The sequence below is a fragment of the Pempheris klunzingeri genome, chromosome 8 (assembly GCF_042242105.1).
Source record: "Pempheris klunzingeri isolate RE-2024b chromosome 8, fPemKlu1.hap1, whole genome shotgun sequence".
In the NCBI taxonomy this organism is placed as follows: Eukaryota; Metazoa; Chordata; class Actinopteri; order Acropomatiformes; family Pempheridae; genus Pempheris; species Pempheris klunzingeri.
The window spans coordinates 10354163-10370934 of record NC_092019.1 but is presented as its reverse complement, the minus strand read 5'-3'; the positions used below and the strand labels follow the sequence as shown (position 1 = coordinate 10370934).

The 16772-nt window shown below is 40.4% G+C and overlaps 1 protein-coding gene across 1 annotated transcript in view; it reads right to left on the bottom strand.

Annotated features, from left to right (window-relative positions):
• The window catches only part of dnah5 (dynein, axonemal, heavy chain 5), a 97355-nt gene that overhangs the window by 6919 nt on the left and 73664 nt on the right, over nt 1-16772 (bottom strand). Inside the window, exons 73-83 of the mRNA XM_070835087.1 lie at nt 15292-15474; nt 12307-12411; nt 11794-11932; nt 11252-11366; nt 9680-9870; nt 8332-8453; nt 5876-6025; nt 4715-4960; nt 4265-4484; nt 2335-2540; nt 1930-2133 (exon numbers count right to left, since the gene is read on the bottom strand). Of these exons, the coding sequence (XP_070691188.1) occupies nt 1930-2133; nt 2335-2540; nt 4265-4484; nt 4715-4960; nt 5876-6025; nt 8332-8453; nt 9680-9870; nt 11252-11366; nt 11794-11932; nt 12307-12411; nt 15292-15474 (1881 nt within the window). The remainder of the gene's footprint in view (nt 1-1929; nt 2134-2334; nt 2541-4264; nt 4485-4714; nt 4961-5875; nt 6026-8331; nt 8454-9679; nt 9871-11251; nt 11367-11793; nt 11933-12306; nt 12412-15291; nt 15475-16772) is intronic.

The following is a 16772-nucleotide window of genomic DNA, read 5'->3' as shown; positions in this document are numbered from 1 at the left end:
ACTGCCAAAGGTCCCAATGCTGCGGATTGAGCTCCCATCTCTGTGGTGATTGGAAGCTGTGCGTATGAGATGTTTGTGACAGACGAGCATTGAGACAAGACGCCAAAGATTTAACAGGAAAATGTGTCTTGTAAATTCTAAACATCACAGACTCTATTTCTCTCTGCCTAATTTTCTGTCACCTCTCCACTAAAACTATCTAATAAAGGCAACGTGATATTATGTTAAGGTTTTTCTCTGCTGGGCAAAGAAGTTCATCTGGGTGCTGTTTGATCAATCAGCACCAATTTTCCAGCTGATCTCAAAGGATAAATGGCACAACAATGTGGAAGTCACTGACAAAATGATTCATTATTTCCTCACAAGGTCAGGTGGCTTTAAGAAATCCACGGAGAAACACTGAATACAAAGGAAAGAAACTCACCAATATGGTTTATTTATACTGAAGAACTGCCAACCTGATAGAGGTCAGGCAGATGTCATATATGACATCTTAATTGGAATAACATATAGTATTTTGATTAAAATCAGGGGCCAGAGGTATTTTAATGAGGATATTTGCATAATATATAAGGATTTTAGCAAGTGACTCAAGCCGCAAGCTGATATTGCAGAGATGAAACTGTGTTGCTTTAATTGGTTCCGAGACATCTTGCAGTTAGTGTTTCTCTTAATGATGGCAGGAAGACGGACCATCTGTTCCTGCAGTGTGACCAGTGAAGTTCCTTATAAAACTGCAAAATGCAAACAAACTTACTTTGTACTTGCTGCACAAAGCTGTACGATAATCAACAGTCACGTAAACCACTCAGAAGCAAAGACGCATCCAATATGTTGTTTGCTCCAATCCCTGTTCACACATCAAGAGTGGCGGTAATGGCGTGAAACTGCAATTAGCTCCTGAACATGACTAAATCTTTGTATGTTTATATGTTTTAGCAAACACAGTTTAACTTTTTTCTTTGTTTAAAAAGATACATATATTATCTGTTGTCGTTTCTTTGTTGATGGTGAAAAGCTCAGAGTTTGCATTCGGGAAATAAACACACGTGAGGGATAAATTAGCTGATGTCATTGGCTAGTTTATCCCTCAAACATACCAGAGTCATACAACACCAGAAGAGAGCCTGGCTAATGCCCCGAGAAAAATGGGAGGTGATGAAGAGAGAGTCACACTGGGTGCTGGAGAGAAAAGCCTTTGTCCCTCGCTGTGGTCATTTATTTGCTCTTAGGGAATTTTAGCTTTCTTTCTGTCTGTCTGCATTTAATCTAAACACACACACATGTGGACACGCACATAAGGACACAATGTGCTCTGTTGTGTATTTTGTCTGTGTAGACAATGTATGAACATGTGTGTGTGTGCACGGTAAGCGTGTGTGTTTGAATTTTGTGCCAATGTGTGCATGTGTGTTCTCCAAGGCTGCGTTTGTCATTCTCTATTTGAGAGGCAGTGCAGAGGAATAAGCTTGCTGAGCCCGGCAGCCCTGAGCATCCATCATAATGAAACTAGCTTTAATGAAACTAGCTCAGGAGCTGCCACCGGCCATACACACACACACACACAGACACAGGCACAAACCCACCAGTTAAACACACAAGCACACTAATAAATCATACATAATCTGTAATAAAATGAGCATGCTTGCATTCAAAATCACACATGGCAGCCTGTATCTGGATGTGACATGTGAGTGCAGTGTGTCAGCGTCCTGCAGAAACCTCATGTCGTCGATGTTGCTCTTGTGACTGTTTGTGATGTCATTCAAAAATGTAAAACATAGAAAAACTGAAGCTAGGTAAGGCGTAAACACACGTGAAAACCACAAAACAGACGCCCTTATCAGAGACTGACAGTGACATTTTTGCAGTTGTTTTATTTGTAGAAGCCAGATACACCAGATATACAGCCAGATATACGTGGCTCACCTGAATGTATGTCAGATACTGGTCAACGCTGGAGCATTTCGGGATGCTGTAGCCCTTGTAGAAGTTGAAGGCGGGTCCAAACATGTCCTCGCTGAACCAGACCTTGGCAAAGGTGTTGAGAAGCCGCTTATCACAGTCGTCAGTCACGCGGCCACCGTACTGAATCTCTCCGATCATGTATCGCACTGTGGTCCACGACACACCCTGAGGAGATGTGAAACGAAAGTAGCATGGACACAGTCGACTGTACTTTCTCCTGTTAGACACATCTTTAACAGTGCGGTTGTTATTTCTGTTTGGCATGTACACGAAAAGCTGGACGTGTTTTTGCAGATAAAACATGAGAACATTCAGTTGAATAGTGGTTCAACTCACTGTAGTTTGCTAAGCACTTGTCACCTCTACCTTTTTGATGTCCATGTCGTCGAGGTGGTTCTGTACAAACTGCACAGTGGCGTTGAAGTCGGCCTGGTTGAACTCGTAGGGGATATTCCATCCCAGAGGCCCATACTTTCTCCTCTCCTGTACTGTGCTGTGGAGAAATGCCACTCCATACAGCATTGGCTTCCACTGCACCATGTTACTGACATCCAAGAGGTCCTGGTTTATACCTGGTGAGGGATACATGGATGAACACATGAGCAACCCTAAGGGGCTACGAAAAAAATCTATAGAAATCACTGGTTCTATCAGCTTTTGAGGTCAACATTTGTAGCTGTGATGCAAAGCTTTTCATCTGCAGAGCTTGTTACTTCTACTATAGCAGATTTGGAGGACATAAATACATTAGGAACAAATACCAGCGCAAAAGAAACATAAAGACTAAAAAAATAGCTCTAAGCTGGTGACTTTTGATCTGAAGGAACAAATGTTACTTCCATATTTGCTGACTGAATCAGTTCTATTAAATTGGTTTAAAAATCTTAAGATGTAGCAATTTCCGTGACTCCAGGTATGACACGCTTACAGTGCTGTGTGCACACTTTTAACTTGGTGTAATGCAAGTTGGCAATTCTCTTTCGGAAAGCCTGTGAGAGGCAAACACCTCAAAGGGCTTTCAGAGCTCTAATGAAGTTCGGAAAATCTTGCCGCGCTCGGGAGGATAAGACGTGAAGTGAGTTAAAACTCTTTACTGAAAGTGGAGTTCCCATGTTTAGTCTACATAATAATCAATAGAAAATAAAAAAGGATTTCCAACAGTTCAGTTACTGTAAAATATCTCTGCAATATCCACCTAATAGGCCGTCTCAAGTGAGAGGTTTGGTTTCTCCTAAACTACTTGCTTTGCATCATTTGGGAAATGCAACAAGTAAAAGTGAAGAAAATCTGAATGCACTGCCACAAGTGTGATTTCTCCTAATCTTCAGAAGAAAGGCAATTTTTAATTAGGATTCAACAGCTGAAGATAAGACTCCCAACTGCCCTTCAGGAATCTCACATATCCCTTTTCCATATGAGCCAGGCAGGGAAAGCTGGTTTATACATATTAAATATCCTTCTCTTCCTCCCTCTTTAGGGTGTGAATGAAAAACACAACTTGCTTAAAATTTCATGAACCTTACAGACATTTGATACTTTGGTGTAAAATACTCAGTTGTTTACTATCTTTTCCTCTGCTGCCTACACTAGGATAAATACATGTTATTGACGAACGTTTAATACCCACACCCACTGGAACCTTCCTGCAAACTGACAACTTTATGCACTATGCCAGCAGTGTAAACAAAAGCTACAGATAACACTCAGGGACAAAAACTCATAGGTGAAGCAAGAGTGGGAGAGAGAGAGGGAGAGCGAGAGGGAGAGAAAAGACAGAGAAAGGTGGAGTACAGAACATATTGATTACATTGCACACAAAGTTAATCGCTATAATATCAATAACTTACTCGGAAGGCTGCTTTGTCATTTTTTGACCCACTGCCCTACCCCGTGGTATTTTCTAAGTAAGCTTACTCGAACCGGCCAAAACCACGGGTTAACCTGCGGGAGTCGACCCGCGCCTGTGAGTAGGTATGTGTGTGTGTGTACATCCACAAATGACTTGCATGCACATGTGCACGTGGAGCGGGACCATTTTCTGCATGCTTATCATTGTGTTCTTCTATCTTGCTCAAACAGACTGAACCTACTGTAATGATAAACTAAGGATTCATTGTTGGTTTACTTCTGCCAAATTCATGCACAGCAATGTTTTCAAACTGAAGCATTGTAACTGTGATTCAGGAATGCTAGTGCGGCCTCATTCCTTTCACCTTGCTCAGTATACTGACAACTTAAGAATTGTGGACTTTTGATTAACTTCGAGATGAACTGAACTGAACCAAACTGGCCCCACCTCCGTAGGTCCTCTTAAGTCCTGCCTTGAGGCCCTGTGGTGGTTCGTTGGTGAACTTGATTGACATCTGCAGAAGCGTGATGGGGAAGTGTCTGTGGACCTCTGTGGTCATCCAAAGGCGGAAGCTGTCATGAACAAAGTCGGTCTCTGTCACCGTGTCCATTAGCTCATCCATGAAGTCCAGACCCAGGTGGCAGTTCTGGAGTAAGGCCCAGCCACCCTGGGGGCAAACAATAAGAGTAATCGTTACCATCCATGTCAAGGACTGCAAAATGTCATAGACTGGGAAGAGTCTGCCTGTAAGAGATCAGAGAGCTAAAAAGAGATTTTAAAAACACTTTTCAGAGACGGAGCACTTTGCTATCTAGTTCAACACACTGCAAACACCAACTGTTCTGTTGCTGCATCAAATGATGCAAAAATAGCAGTAATGTCACACCAGTGACTCACATTAGCCATGGTCTGCTGCAGAAGCTTGCGGGCGTGGACCTCTTGTCCTTGTCCCATGGAGACATATCGGGTCTCGATCTTCAGCCTCTTCCCCAGTGCGATGATGGAGTCAGTTGGATCTGAGCCCATTGACAGGAAGCAGATGAGAGGCGTTCGTGGGTCTGATTCCTCCCACATTTTCTCCAAGTCAAGAATCACCCCCTCAGTGTACTTCTCCCCCATTGCGTCTATTATGTATTTACGAGCCTAGAGTGGAAAGGGAAAGAAATGAGGCAAAGTAGACATTTTTGTTTACTGCTTCATAATGCAAAATGCTAAAACACTAGGGGAAAAGACTTATTCAGCATTGCAGGCCTAATATAAACTAAATATTGGAATAAATTTACTTTATGGAAGGCTGGGAACTGAATGAATAGTTCAAAGGATTTTTTTCTTTTTTTTTACCGCTTTACTCTTTTCACTCAACAGTAAAGACTGCTGCTGGAGGCCAGACAAGGACAACTACTGAACTGTTTGTGAGTACAACAAAATAAATTCCACTCCAGGCTTGTCTGCAGTGGACCAAAAAACTACCCATCAGCATGAAGTGAATGTCCATTAGCCATTAGACATTCGGGCTCAGTAAGCCTCAGAGAGAGAGAGAGCTGTTTTACTAAATGTATTCCACTTTTCCCTTCAAGGAAAGACTTGGCCAAGGGAAATATTATCGTTATTACTGTAGATTAAGAGATGTGTTCTCGCTCTCTTTCTTTTTTCGCTGAATCCAGTCTCATTAATGCAAGTGCATTTTTGAAGAAATCCATGATCTCTTTCCAGCCCTAACCCATCAATTAATTAAGAATATGCTGTTTTAGGCTACTCTGGTATATTTCTTCTTCATGCCTTTACAGGTTACAGCGTGGCTGCATCATACTGTTGCAAATGCATTATGATTTATCCTACCAACTGTCAGAATTGGACCTAACTAAAGATAGTCCTTTATTAGTCCCACAGTGGGGAAATTCACAATACTGTTCAATACACTGTCCATTGTATTAAGTGAAAGTGGAAACAAATTCATTAAGTGAAAGTGGAAACAAATGTACTGTGATGAAGCCGATTCAACAACAAAAGTGGAAACCTTAACATCACAACCATACACACAGAGACGTCTCTTCTAACCTGTGCGATGGTCCTGTCGGGACACCAGCAGCGTATGAGGAGCAGGCGTCTAAAACAGTCAAGAGACTGGTCGTAAGAGTTTGGGACCACCTCCTCCTCTGGCGCCTCCTTATCAAACCACGACTTCCACTGTTTCTCCTGGCGACTTATCTGAAAGAAATGTGTAAACACAGGACTCTGACAAAGGAGCACACGGATAAAAAAAGCAGGGATTAAAAGTACCCTATGCTTCTGTTAAATTTTGAAATGTATTCACTGTTCACTCCCCGAGGCGCACACCATAAATGTCCAAATGTGCTTAAAGGCCATGCTGAACTGTACAGCATGTTTGGGAGCTGATTACTACTTTTGTCCCTTCTTCTCCAAAACTTAAAAAAAGAAACACAAGCTCCAAAATAAGAAGTTCATAGTAAAATCCAGCAGAAATCCAGAAGAACCAAAGTTCAAACATGATGTCCAGAATTGACATTTGTCATACCGCATGCACTGTGGTTTGTACTGCATCCATGTAAACACTGTGTTCTGTCAAGAGGTGATGTGAATGTTTGGCACAAGACACACTGTTAATTGCTGTATTTATATGCACACAGGAAGCCAGGTAACTGAGAGAGAAATCAGGTTAAAGCAGGTAATGAGAAATTACCTTTACAGTGCATGCACTGCAATAACCCGGCTGTGTCAATCACAAACAAAAGATAAATAATATTGTATGTATGAAGCTATAAATGCTATTTGCACTGCTTACTTGAAGCCTAATATATGAAAGTTTTGTATAGCACGAGGTGTTGTATCTTACAATCATGGGCAAATAAAAATACATTTGACTGAAAACGTTTTTTTAAGGTTTGGATTTTGTGCCCTGTATGAAACATTAATGTCCTTTGCCAGTCACATGCCTGGACATATTCATTTTGGTTTCCGCTTTAAAAAAAGTTAATAGGTATTTTGGGATATAAAGACATACCCCTACAAGTAATATTTCCTTCCAACTCTCCCCTGATGTCACAGCTATGCCTTCCCTGTTTGAAGTCTCCGTCATGAACATGTATCGTAAAACCATCTTAGAAACACAGTAACATTGAATGTACGGACAAGAAATCAGGTTTCTCCAACAGAAATGTGGCTTTTTTTTTTACTAGATTATTATCCTTTACCAAATGAACTTTTCTTTCCTATTTACATGATGTTTAAGACATCAGGTTACTACTAAAAGTTGAGGTTTTCTTAAGTGAATTTACATCGTCAACCTACTTCTGGTGGACGTGATTTCTACTTTACTTGAGCTTGAAGTTATTATTGAAATCTTGAAATCAAATGCGTCTTCTTGGATCATTGTTTATTCAGGAATGTGAAGCGACCACCTGCTTTACATTCCACACTTGGGCTGAACATTCATATTGCCATTATTTTGACAGATATCTTAATTGCGATACGAGACACAATTTTAGTGTGACTAGTCATTTTTGCATTTAATTTTCACTGCAAAAAATATAACAACAAAAAAAAAGATGATGTGATTCTAGCTTCATTTTGTACCAAACAAGCACCTACCTCTGGAGCACCACAGTGCTTTATTTTGGTGTTCTCACACACTTTTTATGTGTATGATTTTAATACTATTGAATGATGAATTGTTCAGCCATATCCGACATGCAATTTTCAGAACCAGTCTAGGGTTTTCAGTGAACTTTTTGCACCACAAGTCTAAAATGGAGGTTGCTTGAATATGATGTTTGCGTGTTTCGTGTGTAAAAATGAGATGCTTCTCATGTGCGCAGTGTAGTTTTGTTTATTGTTGTCAGAGGGCGGACATCACAATCCTCTCCTCACCTTGTTTGTTTAAGATGACTGATTTTATTAATCAAAGAACTGTTGATAATCCACCGCTCCCTGTTAATAATCCACCCAAAAATAAACATCTGTATTTGTGTATGTGACGGAATACAAGGATGCACACACATACACATTTGTGTGTGTGTGTGCACACCTGCTCAGCCAAAAGTAATTGATTGGAAGTTTCTCCAAACTAAGCTCATTTCACACAGCACTGAGCTTTTCCTCCCCGTGGAAGCCACCAAGCTGTCAGTCACCCATAAGCATGTGTGTATTTGTGCATGAGTGACAGTCCATCGTGATGATTGTGTGTGGATGTGTATGAAAGAGAGAGATGAAGTGAGACATGATGAGACATGATATTGACATGCTTACTAGAGCAAAGGAGAGCTGTGAAAAATATTTAATAAGCACCTAGAGACCACTGCTGAATCTGTGTGTGTGTGTGTGTATAAGAGAGGGAGAGAAACAGATGACAGATCAGCACTGCTCTCAGCAGACTTAATAGATAAAAGTCCTTGTGGGCAAAAACTCTCTCAGCTAAAGAGAGGTGTCATACACCTGTCATGGCACGCCTAAATTGATCAAGTTGTGCATGTGTGCGTGCACTTGTGTGTGTGTACCTGATCCAATATATCAGAGAACTGCCACAGTTTGCTGAGCTCTACAAGGTTGAGCCAGGTCATGTCCAAGATCCATTTAGCTGGTTTCTGAGGGCACGCCTTTAGGTCCAGAGATGCACCTCCTGGATGAAATGCGCGAGCACACACACATGAACAGGCAGATCCACTGTGAAAAAATGTTTGTATAAACCAATATATTAAAATGCAAAAATACAAATTGACGAATTGCAAACACAACGTTCAAAAATATACACAAAAGTCATTCTGTGAGTCCATGTTCAGCAGGTCAGAGCTGGCAGATGGTGAAGCTGCATGCATGCAGCAGACTGTCAGGTCTGGCCTTGCCAGTTGCTATAGCCGGCTTTTATCCCTGCGGTGAGGAACACTCCATATCTCTGATTCAGAGAACTGCGACAAAACCAATACATGTGTGAACTTTGATATGAGCTTTATAAAAACAGGAAATAGATGGCAATTTCAGTCTAACTATCAAAGACCCTGGAGTTTGTTTTGATGCGAGCCATAGCTGTGCAACTCTTGTAGCTTCTCTTGCTTTTCCTTTGATATTTGAATGCAGTCTCAGTAGAGACAGATATGCAGTATGTCAGTGTTCATATTGTCTTTCTTTGGCTCCCATCATATCTGATATATATATTCTGGGTACCGACAAACAAATCAGTCTCAAAAGATGAAACATAATAGAATGGTAAATGAAACATAGGTCAGGGATCAAAGAGACAAAGAAAGTTTTCTTCCTGGAAACTTTTACTTTTCCAAATACTACTGCTGACTTTTTAGCAGCTCATCTCTTCAGTAAATAGTCAAGTCTGAAATATACAGTACTTGACTTTGTTTAAGCAACTAATAGCTTCCTAAAACTCTGAAATGTCATATATAAAATCTTTTACTTACTACATATTGAAATAAATAAAATTGCAATTATGTTTCTATATTACTTTTTTCTTTCATTTTTGGAAACGTTTCCCTTCTCTATAGGTTTTCATTACGTTCCATTTACTGTATGTTAGAAAAGTAACAAATAGCCTGCATTATTTTGAAACTTGCTAAGTAATTAATCACAATAAACATCATGCTTGGTTTTACCTGATATAAAGGTTATATTTATTGCTGTGGTGAGGCAGTGGAAAACTCTTCAGGAGTAATCCAAACACATTTCCTTTTTAATGAAAGAAGCTCTTAAATTCATCCTGTTAGTGAATTCAGTGTTAAATATCCTTTTCACACATCTGCAAGTTGTTTTCAGGTTTGATCCACACTTTCACCTGCACTAAACAAGCCACCAAAATTTTGACAAATTAAGCCTGCAGTGTTCACATTTTCCACTTACCTTTAATCAATGTGAGGAACTCCTCATGTTTGACCGTGCTCCTCTGCATGTCGATCTTCAGCGTCAACAGCAAAGTGAAGAGGAACTTGTGCTCCTCATATAGGCCCCGTGCTGCATACTTATAAACCTCAAACGTCATAAACTCTATAATGTTGGCGATGCGTTTGCTGGTGATAGGGCTTTTGGAGGACCTGTTCAAGGAGAATGTCATAGAAGATACCATATAATAAGTTCCAACAAGTTTGCAGCTCTTTAGGCCCTGTGAGCTCCTGCTACAATGTCATATAGTTTAAATTCAATATAAGCTCCTACAAACCAGATATGGACTAGAGATCACAGCATGGACTGCTTAGCCTAACGAACACAGAACATTTTGTTTCTGGTTTACTGACTGTGCTCAGGATGGCACTTAGTAACAGTGAGCTATGCGAAAGCTTCGTCGAGCCATTCAGGACATAAGGACATTGGGAATATTGACATAATTAGTTGTATGGATGGAAAAAAGTAGTTTGAGATGGCAAATGAATGAGTAGCTGGTTCAAGTGGACTGTATTTGATGTATGCTTCAGGCAAATTAAACATTTTGCACAATGCATTAACAGCAAAGGACAAACAAGTTAAAGTGCCAGTGTTCAGCCTTTAGTAACAGCGATGACTCAGTAGCTTCCATCTTTAATATAAGCTGGAAATTATCCCCTGTAGAGTTCAACTGCATGTGTTGCAGAGGATACAAAATAACAATAAGTCTCTCCAACCCTGAACATACAGATCTCACATATGTACTCTAGACAATTATATCAATGGCAAAAGCAAAAGATATATTAATAGGAAAACTTATGACGAGGATCAGGCCATTAATGTCTCATTTGTACATCATCATCATAGCGTGATATTAGATTAAATTATTTTGTTTGGGGTTTGTGTTATTTTGAGCACGAACTACTCACCTTCCCCACATCGCCCCAAAAGCTCCAAATATGTCACAGTCACAGTCATGACTTGTCACATGTGTATGTAGTCATAAATAACATAATAAACCCGTAACAAATGTAGTTTTATTTGCTAATTCAGGAAATAAATTCCACAAAGCTTATTTTTGTTATAAAGGTGTATATATTATAATTAGTGGCTAGAAGTTAGAGCAAACAGAGACATCTAAGAGGCAATTGTGTTCACTTTGAATCTCCCTTTTCTATTAGGTTTGTTATGAAGTTGAAATGCGCTTCATGTATAATTATAACATTTCCGACAACATATGGCAGCATCACTTTCCTGCTGTTACTGTGTGGAAATGTAGAACAACTGCAAAGATAATGGGTAGATAATGATGTTGGGCTACAGATTTAAGAAACCATGCAGTATGAGCTGTCTGAAGTAAATGTAATATTGTTTTACCCTTTTTTATCTGTAATTTGGGAAATCCAAATACTTAAAAGAAATTTATATGAAACATTATGTATGTTTCAACCAACACAAATGTGTAACTATAAAATTATTTTTTTTATGGGCTTGCTTCACACTCAGAAGAGAAATCAATTCATTACAGACAGCTGCAAATGCCAGTGTTCTCACCTTGCCAGAGAAAGGTCAAAAAGTCCCAGGAACTGTCTCAGAGAGGTCTGGTACATGACGTTTACCACACTCATTTCTGTGATCAGGAAGTACAGGATGCTGCCTCTGGTGGCCACTGAAACACAAACAAACACAAAACTTGCAACGGCAATGGCAAAAGACACGTGAGACGTGACTGAGTTCTTACAGGAGGTGTTGACTCTTTGGCCTCTATTCATGGATCAAAAAATGTCTCCTCACATAAATTCCTGGCACATTTTGATAAAAACATTGACTTGCAGAAAAAATAGGTGATGATGATCAAGATGATTTTAAAATGTGTTCCAAGGATAGACGCTTTTTATTATGAACTAAATCTGTCTTAAATGGATGTTTGTGGTAAGCAAATTTTCTCTTGGACAGTGTCCGTGTTTGTCAATGCTTGAGCTGAATTATAACCTGAACATAAAACAGTTCTGTGTGATTCAACCTGAACTTGGCTGAACCTGAAGTAAATTGTAAAAAGTGTAAATTCTGTTTTTCTGCCAGTCGTCATGACTTACCGGGTCGGTACTCCTCTCTGGCAGAATTGATCTGGATCTCGGTCTCTGCAGCAATCTGCAGTTTCTGAGTGACCTCTTCGGCTGTGCGCTTGGTGTTGCCAAGGACAAGAATCAGACTCTCATCATCCACCAGTGAACCCTACAAAGAGACATATTGGCAAGAATAAGTCAGAAAAACTTTTCATTACTAAGGTAATGGAGTTCTGAATTAGAGACATGGCCATAACAGATGTATGTTCTTCTATTATTGTTTCACTGAGTGACCTCATTTATGTATTCTGATTTCTTTCTTCAGAACAAATGTAATGATCAAAGTTTTAATTTACTCTGGATGAGTAAAAAAAAGCATATTCGCCAGCAAATGTCACCAACACTCTGCTTTTCGTACTGTTCTTCTATAAAGTAAAGAAGCAACAGGAATCAGATAAACCAAATTTTATAATTTGGAGGCAACACTGTTCATTACTTCTAAATGTTTGGTGATATATCACAGGTTTAGATATATTTCCTTGCCTGTGTGCTGGTCAGTCGATAGAGGAGGTTGTCCTCTAGTTCCTTCATCTTTCTCTTGTTAGATGTCACATCTTCTAAGAGGTCTGTCCTCTCCTTCTCCAGCTCCTGTTGTAATAAAAAATAGAAGACACACACACAAACACACACACATATAGGCTATAAAGCTTGTAGAATGGTGCCAGAGGAAAGGCTATTGGATGATTACTGGGTTTACCCCTTGGGGAACATGAATTTGATCAGCACGTTAAATGCCTTTTAGATTTTGACATACTGGTGTCATTTTGGCCTGAAAAAAGATTAAAGTAAAGTATATTTACAATTTATCTTGTTATCCTGACCAAATTTTATGGCAGGTTGGTCATTAGTGGATGGACTGACACCTGTCATCCTTTCAATGCTGGCGTTAGCAGGTTAAGAACAGTCCCATTTGACTTCTACTGTCAGACTGACTGATGTTCTGAAATAATTATACTGCTACTGTCGATGTAGATTAAAAGCACATTTTCTTAAAAGCCACAGTTTTTATCAGCTTAGGTCTACATGCTCCTGATATGATTTGCAAAAACAATCTGTAATAGCAGGACAAATATGACTTCTCAGAATAGAATCCACTGAAGACTGAGGAAATAATGCTTTATAAAGAGAGGGGGTAGGCAAAATACCATATCTGGCTTCAGCTACTGCAGTGCAGTGACACTGCCCTGAATGTCAGTCTGACACTCCAGGAGTTAAAGGAGGCTGTACTCGTCTAGTAGCATGAACAAAAAGCTCACTCACCCACAATAAATCCAAAGGAAATGTAGGACTCTTTAATACCATGTGTTACCTCACCCACAAATCTTTGCTTAACTCAACCCACTGCATCATTTCAAAAATGGTAATAAGGGGCTCAGAGCTGAGGGAGCAGGAGGATATGGCTGTGGAAGGCATAAGTTCCACAATGATATGATCTCCAGGCCAGAGAAAAACGGAAAGGAACACAGAATCGCAAAGCACCTAAACCACAGAGGGCTCTTTTGAGGGGGAGGACTTTCCCCTCTAGACTTTCCCCTGAAGCAGACATTTGTGGTAGAGGAATGTGGTCCAGAGCCGTATCAATTTGAACCGTCGGCTCCAGCCCAGTAATGCCTGAGGCCAGAGCTCTCTGGTCTCTATCTGCAATTAAAGAGCTTGGCTCTCTATCATCTCTTTCTCTCTCTCTCTCTTTTTACATAACAACATGTGCAGTACCTCTTTAATATGGTCAAGATAAAAGACTGTGACTTGAAAATCAAGGGACTACAAAGCTTATCTTATCGTACAATTGTGTGTTTTCTGTAGGGGACCCTTTGAATGAGTGTTGCCATTCATAAGAATCATTACAAAACATGGGAGCTGTGACAAAGTGAATGCAAATATCTGAAAAAAATCTTCACACATAATAAGAAACCATGCCCCAAGGAGTGCAATGACTTTCAACCTATGGGCCCCGACCTCTGTATTAATGAGAGTATTGAAGAAAATCATCTCTCACATGCTTTCTCAGTCTGTATAGGATTAACTATACCATACCAGTCTGCATACAAGTGAGAGTGCAGACCTGAAGATGCTGTAGTTACCCTCACGTGCCTGGCTTCAAAACATCTGGATAAACTGAAAATAAAACCAAAACCCAGAGTGCAGTTCATCAACTCGACATTCAACACTATACAGTCGCACATACTGATCTCTAAAATACATCAGCTGGAGATTAGCCCATATTTCATGTACTGGTACTGTTCCTTCCTCAGCAACAGACAACACCTGGGGAGGGCCAATAACACCTACTTCCCCCTGGACAGTGTGCTGTCCTGGATCTATCATGTGGACTTCATCAGACAGAGGATTTACTTTTTTTTTAAGAGACTCAGGTCTTTTGCAGCCAGCAAGGAAATCCATACTCTATTCTTCTGCTCCACCTTAAAAAGCACCCTGTGGGACAGATGCTCAGTCTGGTGTGGTGGCCTGTCAGTCCGACTGAAAAAAGCCAGGATTGTAGGGCTCCTGCGGATCTGCTCCGAGATGGTGAGTCTCTTTGCGGAAAAATTCTCCCCAAACATCTGCACTAAGCATTCCCTCAGACTGGCTGACAAATGATCCTGGATACTTCTGAGGTCCTGTATGAGGAGGACCATATTCGGCCCTCTGGGAGATGCTTTACACACACGCACACACACTCACACAGTGATCTTATGCGTGTATGCGAGTGCTTGTCAGACAATGTTCTTTTGTCTTGTTGATGATTGTTGGAGCATTCGATGCCATCTTATCTGAACTGAACAATGCTGCTGGGCTTGTACATTCCAAATGAAACTGAAGACGCAGGTTTTACTTTGTGGTATCATTATTATTAAATCCATATTTGGTACAGAGAAAACAAGCCACTTTTTCCATCTATGATAAATCCTTCAGCTGATGATCAGCCATTACTGGGAGTATAATGGCCTTCATAGAGTAGCACCAGGCTTTTCACAGTCACAATCAATGCATCCTCTGCATTGGGAGAATTTTTCATGCATTTCTATTGGGCAGAACAAATGAATTATGTCCCTGACAGTTAAGATGCATGTGTCTTTGTGTGTACATTTGGCACTTATGCTTATGTACACTCTTTTTGGTTGTTTGGCTGTTTCCTCACACTGTCTGTGTCTGAGGGCTGTAATGATTGCCATGTTCTATATTCAAAAGGTGATAATAGCCTCCCTCCTTGTATTGTCACACAGTAAGTGTTTGCTAGAGAGAGAAAATGAGATACGCAGTAGGGGCAGATGTTTGGGACCTGCATTTAAATGGTCTATTCAAGGAAAGACCTAAGCAATTTGCATCAAGCTGGGGGTACATCCTTTCTGTAGAAACATACTAAAATTTAAACAAACTAATTGACATTGATGTTAGAGTGCAGCACAAATTAATTTAAATATGCAGCTGAAATATATGGACAGTGGCTATAATGGCCGCCAACTCTACCTGTTTTTCTGTGAGGATGACTCTTCCGAGCAGCTGGTCCTCTAGGCCTCTCATGGTGACTGTGAAGTCGATGATGGAGGTGCGGGCACTGATCTCAGGGGTGTAAGCCGGGTTAGGTAGCTTGGTGGTCACATACAGCCTGAAACCCTTCATCACATCTACCTCTTTGTCACCCAGTTTAACCTGCAAAAAGGAAGATAGAGTGAGGGAAAGACACATCCTCATTATCCAGCAATACAGACACAAAATAAAGATCACAAAGTTGGCATCACAAAATACCTGTACACAGGCAGAAGTATCAAAAGTAAATCTACAGGGTGAAACAAGTTGTGCTGATTATTCAGGCAAAACACTTCACAAAGAAAACTTAACACAAAGTCACACATTTGTCACGACAGCAACTAATTTAAGCAGATGCCTTTGAAAATATATGAAAAGGCCAAACTGACAAATGTGATAAAGGTATCTTGCTGTCAGTGAACATATCTGCATACAGCTGCTCAGAAACATTTCCTATCTGTCTATATGTGTGTGTATAAGTGTGTACATGTGCATGCATGCATGCTTGTGTTTGCTCTGATCAGCATTTAATTACTCATGGCAGTATAACTTCTAATTATCCATCTGCTGGTTTGTCCCTGGAGCTGTCGGCCCCAGACACCTTCACTTCCTGCTCACACCAGGATATTAATAGAAATTAAAGCGTTTCAGGAGAGGGTAGGAGGGAGAGTGTAGACTAATCGGGCCTCTCATTAGGTAGCCGAAAGACCTCTAGTTGAATGTGTCTGCGTGTACCACATGCTCACTTACAATCACCATAGGGTGTGTGTACATATTTTCCTGCAGTTGTATAGTATATCTGATGTGTGTGTGTGTGTGAGTGCAGACAAGTGAGTCTGATGCATGTGTGATACGGAGGAAGGCAGGTGCAGTGTCAGCTGCTGAATAACCAGCATCAGCCTGAGCTAGGGGTTGAGAGGCGATAATGAAAGAGAGAGACAAATGCCTAAGTGCAGACTTTTACTCTGCCTTTTTCTTGCAAACACATGTGTTTTAGTTGTGCTTTAGGGGTTAAGGTTAAGGTAAGGGGCTGGGGAATGTGTTATGTCAGTGATGGTCCTCACACGTACAAGTACAAGTGCATGTGTGTGGGTGAGAAGGGTGGCAGTGAGAAATGTAAAAAGACATTGTTGTGATGTACAGTACAACAAGTGAAGTTCATGGTTATCTGGATGACAAGACTTTGCAAACTTCGACTTACCTCTCAGTTGCATTTTGTGTAATCTTTATGAGCAACGTACAAAAGATACATTTATGTGTGCAATAAAAATGCTTTTTCAAAAGATTAAAATCAATTTATTTGCAGAGAGGCCAATTTAGACTACTCGCATAATTCTATACTTCCTGTAATACCCAGAATTCATACCCAAAGCCTGGTTCAGGGCAGTCTTTGTATCTAATAAAATGCAAAATGCAAACCA